The sequence below is a fragment of the Quercus lobata genome, chromosome 5, assembly GCF_001633185.2.
Source record: "Quercus lobata isolate SW786 chromosome 5, ValleyOak3.0 Primary Assembly, whole genome shotgun sequence".
NCBI lineage: Eukaryota > Viridiplantae > Streptophyta > Magnoliopsida > Fagales > Fagaceae > Quercus > Quercus lobata.
Genome location: NC_044908.1, coordinates 24,133,192 through 24,145,818, shown reverse-complemented (window position 1 = coordinate 24,145,818; position 12,627 = coordinate 24,133,192). Strand labels below are relative to the sequence as shown.

At 32.0% G+C, this 12,627-nt stretch overlaps 1 protein-coding gene across 1 annotated transcript; it reads left to right on the top strand.

The window, feature by feature from the left end:
- The first annotated feature begins 3,446 nt into the window (after window positions 1-3,446).
- Window positions 3,447-5,468, top strand: LOC115990221 (receptor-like protein EIX2). The gene has a single exon (XM_031114068.1). The coding sequence runs from the start codon at window positions 3,447-3,449 to the stop codon at window positions 5,466-5,468; it is 2,022 nt and encodes a 673-aa protein (XP_030969928.1).
- Window positions 5,469-12,627: the final 7,159 nt, after the last annotated feature.

Sequence of the window (12,627 nt, the reverse complement as noted above, 5' to 3'; positions counted from 1 at the left end):
CTCGAAAAGGATTTTAATTCCGAAAAGAACCGGATTAAAAGAGAAACCTATCGAGCAAACCATACCAGAGAACAAAAGGTTAAAGTTTTGGAGAAATGGAAGTTGTTCATGAAAGAGGTAAAAGCAGATTATCCTTTCTTTGAATACTTTGAGAAACATTTCCAATGGCATAAAAAGAACTGTGTCATTACCAAAACCAACTGGAAGTTACTTCCTATATATATATATATAGGTGACAATACTTTCCATCCAAATGAAGGTTATAATGATAATAAAATAATTGGAATTCACAGAAAAGGAATAACTCTATTATCATTGACCCTGCACTGCAGGATAATAAAAAAGGAAAAATAGGCAAGAGTACAATGCAAAATCTAGCCTAACTTCAAGGCAAATAATAAAAAAATAAAAAAGGGTTCAGCTTCAACCCATGATACTAGTCATGCCTTACATGTGCTTTACAGGTCTTACCATAACTGTGTGTATTAGATAAGGTTTGCCTTTAATATTTTCCATAGTGAAAGTCAAATTTATGTTTAAAAAATAATTTATTTCGGTCCTAATTATATCAAGGATCTTGTTTCTTATTGGAAAGTATATTTCCAAACTAAGTCTAGTGCTTATGTAAACAAAAATGGTAAATTTTATTTCTCATTCAATGAGCGGGTCAAGATGTACACAAGGAAAAAAATTGTAAAAGTTTGTTACCTAATCAAGAAATCACGACCATTAAGCCTATACGACAATAAATAAATTATTGAATTTAATTTTTCACATTAATGTAAATCGCTAAATTAGTAAAATAATTTCAATAAAATATTGCCTAAACAAACATGCATTAACTTGATAAAGAAAAAGAATTAACATTTATTATCATAAAAAGTGGAGATCCTTTAAACATGGAAGTTTAAAAATAAAAATAAAAATAAAACCATGACAACTTTTAAATGGCAAGTTTGAGTAATAGGGTAAGTAATTGTTTCCCCGTTAATAGCTCATTAAAGTGGTGGCTATTTCAATGTTTCTTTAGGCCTTTTACAGTTTCACTTTCACCTTCACACAATTGGGGAAAAAAATAAAAAAAATAAATAAAAAGACAGACAAACCCGACCCAATACCCAACCACCTGACCCGACCCGAGACCCATACTTTTCGGGTTGGGTCGGGTTTCTCCCTGATAAACCCGATTGTTATCGGGTCAAGTTACAGGTGGCAGTAAAACCGACCCGACCCGATATCAGTCTTGCTCTTTTGTATCGTGGTGAGTCCAATCCTATGCTTTGTATGGCTTTAGAAGAAAGATTGTAAGCTAAAAAAATGCATGGGAAAAAGGCAACCTCAACTATTGCTTGTGGGCATCCACAATATTTAGTAGTGCAAGAGAGTTTGGATCGCCATGAATTGGAAGAAGAAAGGAATTGAGTAACATATGCATGATTATACTAGCAATATTTCTCATCGAAGAAACGGTTTTCTTTTGGTATTATTATTATTACTGTATAATGAAGGAGAGATGCATATTATATACTATTTTAGCCCATACTTGTATAAAGCTTTCCTTTTGTTGTATTTTTAGATGTTATTCTTTTGACAATGTACATAATTCCCTTTTGTTGTTCATGGATGGATTTAAATTAAACCATAGCTTTGTCAAAAGCTTTGTAACTTAACTGGTTGTCAACTTTTGGTGTATCCATGGCATTTGGGGTTTAATCCTCACTCTTTGTTGTAGTTATCGAATTAAAAATAAAAATAAAAACCATAGTTTTTAAAACATTCAAATTAAATTAAAATTAAAATAGTCTATTTAGAAAGTAAGGAAATATCAAAGTAAATTGTCCATGAGACTCATCAGAGAAGTCCTGACAGTCATAATAAGAAGATTAAGTTTGAACCCCCGCACACCCTTGGTGCGATGGTCACTCCACAAGTATAAGTGCTTGTGGGGTGTGGGGGGCAAGAGCCGGGGTTCAAGTCTCCAGGAGGGAGCTTCACACATATATACACTTAGATTAGGCTAGAGTAAAATTCTATCTTGTATAAAAAAAAAAAAAAAAAAAAAAAAAAAAAAAAAAAAAAAAAAAAAAAAAAAAAAAAAGAAGATTAAGTTTGCATTAAATTTATGGACAAAGTTTAGTTACAAAATTGGTTATAATTTTAGGTTATAATTTTACTCAATAAAATAAACATTACTACATATTTTGAAAATCTAATCATTGAATTGCATGTTTTTTTATGTTCTTAATATACATAAATTTTGTGTGAATCAGATATTATTTATTTTATGATTTATAAGTTTATATTTTCTACATAATTTTAAACTACAAAAACTTGTAATATAAACAATTTATTGATGATATAACTATTGATCTTTAATTTCTTAGAAATTTTGTAAGTATGGAGGATATAAACTTTGTCTTAAATTTATTATAGCTGTTAAAATTTATAACATAACTAATTTTATAACTATATTTGTCTTAAATTTTAAATAGCGGTTACAATTCATAACAATTCTTTTCTAACATCAAAGCCCATTTTAGAAAAGAAAAACAATCTTATCTGGCCTCTATCCATGTGGGTCGGTTATAGTGCTTCTTGTGTCTCCCAGTAAGTAAGCCCCAAATTATCCGATTATTAAAAACAAAAAACAAAACAAAAAACCAACCTAAAGTTTACCGACTTGCCGTGTAGAAAAGGAATTTTATGGTTTGCAGTATGCTTTATGTTATGGGAAAATTTTTAGGTAGTTTTAGTGAAATGGTGCTCCTTTCTCTCACATTCATAATAAACCCTATCAAGAATTTAATGAACGGACCCTATCATGAATGTAAGAGGATAGAGCTCCATGCTCCTAACACTCACGAACGAGTCACGGGGCGATAGTATGTGGAAGAACTTTGGCTTACCGTGTGGGACTGTTAAAAACAAAAAGGGTGGTCAACCATTGGAAAAAGGCATACTGAGTGGGAAAAGAGAAAAAAAGAAAAAGAAAAGAAGTTTGTATTATTTATTTATTTATGCATGAGCAATTGAGAATGACTAATGAAATAGGCGGAGTTCTTCCACTAACTTGAGTCATCATCATTGACCTGACCACTAACCAGACCAATCTATGTAGACTACAGTTGGTTCAAACTTTAAAAAATTTTGAGTAATGCTGGAGACATATAAAAGTGCAAAAATTTGTGTCATAACTTGTCATGTGTGGTGAGTGGTGAAAGTGTATTCTCACATAGCCTATTATCACACATCTACCAATCACAACTTACTTATAAAATCAAAGTAATAGAAAATGTCAAGGATGAACCAAATTAGCACTATTCAAACATTTAGAAATAAAAATTGAAGCTTGTAAATGGAAAAAAAAAAAAAAAAAACTTTGATATCTCTCTCATAAGCGAACCTCTTTATCTCAAAGAGATTGATTTTATTTGGAAGTCCTGTATATGGGGGGAGTGAAGATCAATGATACCAAAGCAGATTGGCTGCTTGCAATTAACATGCTTCCTTCCCTTCTGGAGTTAAGTTTATATTCATGTGAGCTTGAACACCTTCCATCTTCCCTTACTTTCCTTAATTTCACCTCTCTTCATGTCCTTGATTTATCATACAACCCATTTACCACCTCCATACCTCAGTGGCTGTTTAATCTTACAAGCCTCACAAATCTTGATTTGAGTTTTAGCAATCAAGGAGGAGTAATCCTTGATTCATTTGGGAGTCTTGTAAGCTTGAAATACCTCTATCTCGGTGGTAACCATTTTTATGGTTCAATTCCAGCTTCTATTGGCAATTTGTCATCCTTGAAGGAGTTGGACCTCTCATATAATGAGATGAATGGAACCATTCCAAAAATTTTTGGGCAACTCTCAAAGCTAGTCAAGTTGTATCTCTTAGAAAATTCTTGGAAAGGTGTCATAACAGAAGCTCAATTGATGAATCTCACAAGACTAGAAGAGTTTGTACTAACAACTAATAATAAAAGTAAACCTCTAGTTTTCAATGTGAAATACGACTGGCGTCCTCCTTTCAAGCTCAAGATTCTTCATCTAGAAAGCTGTCTCATTGGCCCTGAATTTCCTAAATGGCTTCAAGTTCAAAGTGAGCTTACCTATGTCATCCTAAAAAACGTTGAAATCAAAGGCACTATACCTGAGGAATGGTTCTCTGTGATATCTTCTAACCTCACCCACTTGGATCTATCCAACAATCAGATAAAAGGGAACTTGCCACACCAATTAGAATTTCCAAATGTGACAAAGCTATTTCTGCAAAGCAATTTGTTTTTAGGCCCTATCCCATCAAATATTAGTGATCTAATGCCAAGCTTGCAATATTTAGATCTTTTAGAGAATCTCCTCTATGGTAAAATTCCTCTGTCCATATCAAAAATAAAACATCTTAATATTCTTGTCCTTAGGAGAAATAATCTTTCAGGGGAGCTCCCTGATCATTGGAACAAGTCACAAATGGACTTGCTTGTTGTGGATATTTCATACAACAATATCCATGGAAAAATTCTGAGCTCGATGGGTTTCTTAGGAAGCCTTTTTATATTAGTGTTGAGCGACAACAATCTTAGTGGAGAAATTCCTTCTTCCTTGCAAAGTTGTTCTATTGAGAGCATGGATTTTGGTGGGAATCGTCTCTCGGGGAATCTTCCGTCATGGATTGAATCAGACATCTTCATGCTACACCTACGATCAAATCTATTCAGCGGAACCATCCCTAAAAAATGGTGCAATCTTCATAAACTTCGCATCCTAGATCTTGCACAAAATAATCTCTTTGGGGGCATTCCAGATTGTTTCAACAATTTTAATGCTATGGTTGATCACAACACCTTTGGGTACAAGACTATTGAAAACTATACAGAGAAAGCATACATAGTGACAAAAGGAAGAGAGTATGAATATGATCGCACTCTCCAATTTGTTACTTGCATTGATCTATCAGGGAATGCTTTGACAGGAGGAATTCCTATTCAAATAACAAGCCTCAACAGATTGGGTATGCTAAACTTGTCAATGAATCATCTAAATGGAAGCATTCCCAAGAATATAGGAAACATGCGGTGGTTGGAAACACTTGATCTCTCAAATAATAGACTTTTTGGACCTATTCCTGGAAGCATGTCTTCTTTGACATCCTTAGTACACTTGAACCTATCTTTTAACAACTTGATAGGAAGAATCCCATCTGGTAATCAGCTCCAAACACTAAATGATGTAACCATATACAAGGGAAACCCTTTGTTGTGTGGGTCTCCTCTTCCGACCAAGTGCCCAGGAGATGAAACATCTGATGGCCCAAGTATTACCGGTGTTGATGACAAACAAGGTGGAGATGATTATGAAAGGATATGGTTCTATAGTAGCATCGGACTCGGGTTTGTTGTAGGATTTTGGAGTGTTTGTGGCACCCTACTATTGAAGAAGACATGGAGGCACTGTTATTTTCGTTTTTGAGATGACATCAAAGATAGGATAGCATTAGTAATTGCATTGAGAGTATTTCATTTGAAAAAGAAATTTGGGCTGGAAAAAAATTGAAGTTTGTAGATTGGAAAGCTGGTTTAGTTTTAAATTTGAGGTATGCATGTGTTTTGTGAAATCTTAAGTTAAATAATTTTTACCTTGGTTTTTTTGTTTGAGTTTTTGGTTGCTATACATGTGTTTTCCTTTGTAGTTGACCTATTTAATGATTTGCCTATGTTCTTTTTCATTTTGATTTCTGAGTTTACATTTATGAATTTTAGGGTTTTGATTAATTTGAAATTTATCTTGGATAAGATGTAGAAGATTATTTTAATTTTTGTTCAATTCAATCTTTGTTTGCATCTTTTGCATTTTGGTTGTGTAGGTAATATGTTTGATAATTTAGTTCGTCAACTTCTATTTCATAAATGATTACTTGTCTAATTTCTTTTGGGTATGTATTAGTATCTCAATGAGTCAAGTGCATAGGAGTACTGAAATTGACATGTGTTTGCATTTCAACAGGTCTTAAGAAAATTTTTTAGGCATATTCTTATATTTTATGTGAAATTTACACTTTTACCCCTAAATAAAATGTTGCTAGTTGCTAAATAAACAGAGCAAGGCTTTTATTCTCTATCGGCATAGGGAAACCTGAGTAATTAATGGACAAGGAAAAAAAATCAAGTGGTGAAAGGAAGTAATTCTGATCCAAAAGGTCACGAAAAAGAGAAAGAAGGTCTTATCTAGTTGAGTCTGTTGACTGAAAAGAATATGGAGAAAGACTGAAAGAGGAACTTAATATTTTGTATAAGTTCATGCATGTATGATGCATGAGGCGTCATATTTTATATATATATATATATATATATATTACCATTTTCAGGACATAACTGATGAGACAAAATATCAAGATTGTGTTTAGTTATTTGAATTTGGATTTGTATTTAAATTTGAATTTTAAAGTGATAAATTTAAAATGCCTAAATTTAAAATCTAAATATTGAAATGTATCTTATGGATTTCTAAAATTCTATGGACTTAGAAGTTATTTCAAATTCTATAACGGATTTGTCAAATTCAAATCTATGTGCCCAAATATTGTCATCCAGTCTCTCACAAATTTATTCTGGGTATGTTGGATTGGAAAAAAACCATGCATGGTTCAATCTTCAATGGATTAGATTGTGCCACGTAGTCATCACACTGACATATCCATCGGGAAAAGTTGATCCGCATGGTTCGTTAGGAATAGTTGCTTAGTTTTTAGGTACTTGGCATGAGCTGATTTTGACAAGAGTTTATGAGGGTCTTTTCTATACGCTTCTTGTGTTAATATGTACTCTATTGGTTGTCTCATCAAGGCAATCGTTCTATTCATTTGATACTTTTATCTTCACAATTTTTTTCTTAAATTTTGGTTGGAAGAAGCATAAAAATAGCCAGACAGTTATAAGCATTACTTTGGCATTTTATTCTTTTGCCATTTAGTTACATCAAAAATTGAGAAAGAGACTTAAAGCTTTGTTACCATGCAAATTCCCAAAACAATTTCCCTTTATTAGGTCAAAAGTCATTGGTTAAGTAAAATATTAGACAATATGAAAATACACTATTGGTCTATAAAGTATCTTAGACCCACAACACTCAACAAATAAACTCCTAAAAAGAATCTCTCTCCTCATTTAAAATTCTAATTCTATGGTGTTGTAGCTAGCATCTGTTGCAGGTCTTTAGTCTCATTTGCATGCAATGACCCTTGGTTGCCCTGATTGTTCAATTTAGGACTTTATATTAAATTTATTTTGTTCTTAATTGGGAAGACCCTATTTCTAAAGGACTTGGTTTGGATCTGTATTAGGTCATCAATTTTTTGATCTGGTAATACTGATGCTGCATCACTTAAAAAAGTCGCATTATTATTGTTTGTTGTGAAATTTTAAAGTACTTGCAATTGTACGAACATACCGAAGTATAGTTTGACAAGAACGAGGTCGAACCTAAAGGAACTTAGATGAACGTAGGAAAATTAATTAAACCTTAACCAAATTAATCCTAATCTAGTTTTATAAAAATTGATTGTTTTAAAATTAAAATAAACTAAGCAAATAATTAAACAAAGCAAAAATGTGATATAAAACAGTAAAAAAATGTAAACAAACAAGATAAATGAATTAAGGTTTTGGAATCTGCCTTATAAGTCATATCAGCATATATTTATGATCATTAATTTCTTCCAACCCACTGCATGATAATCTAAAAATCAATCTTGCTATCATGGAAAATATTCTCATTAAAATCTCTATTTAATATTCTAAAGTATGCTCTTCTTTGATTCTTAGGTATAAAATCAAATCATCAATTGTATTCGTCGCCAAACAAATCACAAAAGATATCTAATTTTATAATCAAACAATTATAAAACCAAGCATTAGATTAATTAAGATAAATCCAAAATCATGAGAAAAACATGATTAAACTCATATTAAGAATCCTATCTTAGTTAATTGTAATGAAGTAAGAAAAATTTAAATCATTAAATAACAACTATTATACGGAAAATCAAATCACATAAATAACACTAACAATCCTTAACAAGGTTTCACCCTCAACCTTAATTGAAAATTTAGTTACTCATAATAGTTGACAAAAAAACACAAATACAAAATACTAAGCATTAAATTTGACAAATAAAATAAAGCTAGAGTGAAAGAGATAAATCACAGTGCTAGAGAAAAGCAGGAAGCAACTGGCAGCATTGCCTCTTGCTCCTATTTCCTCTGTTTCAGCCTTCTTCTAGGCTGCGTTTTAGCTCTCTTCTAGCCAGCCCCCAATATTTTCTATTTTGCTGTATTTATACTTACTTTCACATATGCGGCTGAGACCTAAAAGCTCATTATTAAAACCAACGTGGCCCAAAAGTAAGTACTCCCAGGTGGATGTTTCGGTGAACAAATGAAGAGGCCCACGTCAAACTTCCAAAGCCCATCTGTACATCTCCCACGCAAACAAGATTTTGTTTTCTTCTGTCTACTTTTATTCACCACGTTAGATTAACATTGGCCTCACTCTTCATTTTTCCTTTTTCTTTTCTTGACTCCTTGTTGGACTTGCCAGCCCGTGCTTGTGTAAGTCATTCCCTTGGACTGCTTTTATTCTTTTCTTTTCTTTTTGCTTGCTTCACTTCACGCTTGGGTTGGATCTCTCAAATTGGCTTGACTTAATTGACCATTATTCTGCCTCAAATAAAGCCTATTAGCTTGTAAACCCTTTATTACCTATAAGAAAAAAAAAGGATAATTACTCACAAAATCACAGGATAGTAATGCTAAATATGCAAATATGAGAGTAATTTATTGTATATATTTCATGCACATCATTGTTCCTTTAGACTTGTATCCAAAAATAAAAAATAAAAAATAATGGTACTCATTTGAAACTTAAAATCTGAAGGGACCAAAAGCACTTGCATGATAAATTTTAAGGGCTAATTGTGTATTTTAGTCTAAATTATAATTAAAGCTACTTTTATATACATAATGAGAGAGAGAGAGAGAGAGAGAGAGAGAGAGAGAGAGAGAGAGAGAGTTACATATGTTTGAATAGATATAATTAATTTACTAGTGCCAAGACATCCTCTAGTTCCTTACATATCTTTGATTAGATACCATTAATTTAATGGTACCAAGAAGCACCCTTAGTCCAATGGTATCCTCTCAGGTTCAAGACCCTAAGATTGGGGTGGGGTAATTTATTATTAGCATAATTTCTAACTATGATTAAAAAAATAAAAAATAATCAACAGATATACAGGGATGGAGGGAGACTTGGACTGGAGGGGCAATGGCCCCCCTTAAATTGTTTTTTTATTTTTATTTTTATTTTTATAATTAATATATACATGGTCACCAATTTTAGCAATTTTGTTCTATAAAATCGCACTTTGTCCCTCCTAATATTATCATTGATTCTTTTAGGAGTACTACTCTAGTTACAAAATTTTCTATAACATTTTTATAAACTGTTGTGGCAGTAAACTTTTATTGGTTTGCATCACTTACATCGCATTTTTACTTACTAATAACCATTGACCACATTAATAATTTGTAAAAAAAAGTTTGTAATTCTAGCATTTTCCTCCTTTTAAAGACTAGAACTAAAATCTAAAGCAAAATAAACAAGCCCAAAAAATTTATTCAACAACAAAAATTACCAATAGTAAAGCTAAAAATAATTAGAGTCTATTTGGATACCGCTTATTGTTAAAAACTGAAAGCTGAAAATACTATAACAAAATAATTTTTAAATGTGTGAATAGTGCCATGAGACCCCGTTTTAAAGTTGTTTTTGCTAAAAAAGTACTTGCAGGTCCCATGAACAATGCAAGGGATCCACACAAAAAACACAGATACGCTTCTGCTTTCCTTTTCAGTGCAATCCAAACGTGCACTTAAACTCAATCAACCAATTTTACCTAAAACAAACAACTTGACCTTTTAAAAAATTTTAAACAAAATAATTTTGTCCATACCTAGATGCACACATGAAAAATAAAAAAAAAAAAAAAAAAAAAAAAAAAACTCATTAGCTGTTAAACAACTAAGCCGGAAGCTAGAGCCATTGTACACAACTAATAGCAAAACTGCCCTCTCTAACTTCAAGTTCTGGCTTCGTCCCTGTATATATATTTATATATTATTTTTTAATAATAGAATTTGCTGGATCTACGCATAAATTAGTAATTTCAGCCAGCAAAGAAATTCTAGCATCTTGTAAATGGAAATGGTAATAACAATTTTCAATTCCCAACCCTTAAATTGATCATTTTTCCAAGTTGTAGTTGTACATCCATCCTGATCATATGAGTCCGTGTACTCCTTTCATTTGACTTAAATAATAGATCATTTGAGAAGCACGTGACCAAATGATGTCTCTCTAACTATGTAAAGGGTCATTATTGCAGGATTATTGAAGATGAATCTCAATCAGTTTTTGGTTCTTAAGTCAAAATTAGTTCTTCAATCGAAGCTTTTTCTCAAAGTGTGTGAAGTACTACTGTGTACTGCTCTACTAGTGAAGTACTGCTCTGTTTTCCTTATAGCTTATCCACGGATAAGGCCTAGATCCAGCTATGCCATGCTTGCCTGCCTTGGGTGGTAGGGGTGTCAATGTTCAACCCAACCCGCGAACACGACACGAACCCAACACAGGTTTTTTCAGGTTAGGGTTGGGCCTTAATGGGTTTGGGTCTTAAACGGGTCGACCCAAAAGCGACACGAAAAGAAACATGTCATAAACGGGTCAACCCACGCAACCCGCAATAGACACGTTTGACACGTCAATTTATTTGTGTCAACCCGAAATGATCCACTTAATACAACCTGTTTAACTCGTATAACAAATAAATATTTATTTTATTTTAGATTTGTCAAATACCTTTTATATTCAACATATATTTTAAATTCAAAAAAAAAAAAATTGAGTAATTACAAAAATTTACAATGGATATAATTGGAAATTGAAACTTTACAGACCCTAGAACTGCTAATATATATATATATATATATATATATATATATTTTAGCATAGAACTTGCACAAATGAAATTGGATGAGCTTGTGAAAGATGTTATGAATTTGGACATCAACAAAAAATCTATAAATGATAATCGTGGTCATAGTCAGGATTAGTCTACTGTTTGCTCAAATTCTTTCAATATTGATACTTCACATTTGGCGAGTTCCAAGGATATTATATTTTTGTTGAACTATGTTATTTTTTTTTTTTTTTTGTTAAACTTTGTTATTTTGAATTTGGGTTGAAGTGTATGCACTTCTGTTGGAATGTAAAGAACTTATTTTCTAGATGAATGTTATATCTTTGTTGAACTATATTATTTTGAATGTGAGTTGAAGACTTGAAGTGTATGCACTGCTTTTTGGGATGTAAAAAAGAATTATTTCTAAGTGGATGTTATCTTTAATATTATGCAGGTTGAAATGGATTATGTCACATTCGTGTGAACCCAACACGACTCGTTTATTAAGCGTGTCAAATGGGTTGGGTCAGGTCAACCCACCTTATTAATAGGTCGGGTTAGGGTTGAAGGATTATGACACGATTATTAAATGGGTCGGGTTAGGGTTGAGTCATTTGGTTGAATACTCCTTCCTTGACACGACACGAACTCGACATGCTAACCCGAATTGACACTCCTATTGGGTGGTGTGCTGTACAAATGAAATATTCCTTCCGTTCCAGTTTGTTTCTTCTCTATTCTATTTTGAAATATCTCAAAATATTGTCATGTTTCTAAAAATAAAAGTTATTAATTTACTAATATTCCTATAATACTTCTACTTTATTTTCAAAACTATTTGAAAAGAAAACTAATAAATATTTTAAAAAAATCAATCTAATTAGGACACCTTTTTAGTTTCCTCATTAAGAATAACACTTTAAAGAAAAAAACTGATAAATTTATTTAAGGGTAATTTTGTAAACTATACATTTTTATAAGACAGACAAGACAATAAATGATGTTTTCTTAAAAAATTTAACTTTTCAAACAGGACAAATAAATTGAGACGAAGCGAGTAGTAAAAAAGGAAATCACACAAATGATATAACTGATTTCTTATTACCAAATGTCTGCATTTTTTTTTTAAATTTTTTCCAAAGTGTCCCATCATATTCGAGGCCTACAATTCCCAGCTTGTTTACATGGGAAAAGTCATTCACTCTCTCCAACATGTAAGCCTTTTCACCACTGTGCACAATCGTCATTGTTTTGATCTTGAATTCCATTTTAGTACTTATATCGCTTTTAACAAAAGTTTATTTTTTTTTGAAGAGGAATTGAAACACTTGATTGAAGCTGGGAAAGGCTAAAACTTTGGGTGTTTTTTATTCTCAATTTAGAGTTTTATGAAATGGGGTTGTGATTAAAAGCTTGTAAGAATATATTTGGACTAAATTGGTTATTTGGTAATTTTCTTTTGTGTGTGTATGCCTGTATATTTTTGAGATAATTTCAACCTATAACGTCCTCTTTTAATGATAACTTTTTATCTTCAAACTAAGATACCAATTAATTTTTGGTGTAAGCGGGAATTAAACCCTAAATCTCTTATTCAACCATCAGAAATTT

Bases quoted from the DNA above. Each gene is read 5' to 3' on its own strand.
- LOC115990221 (XM_031114068.1), top strand. From the start codon at position 3,447: ATGGGGGGAGTGAAGATCAATGATACCAAAGCAGATTGGCTGCTTGCA.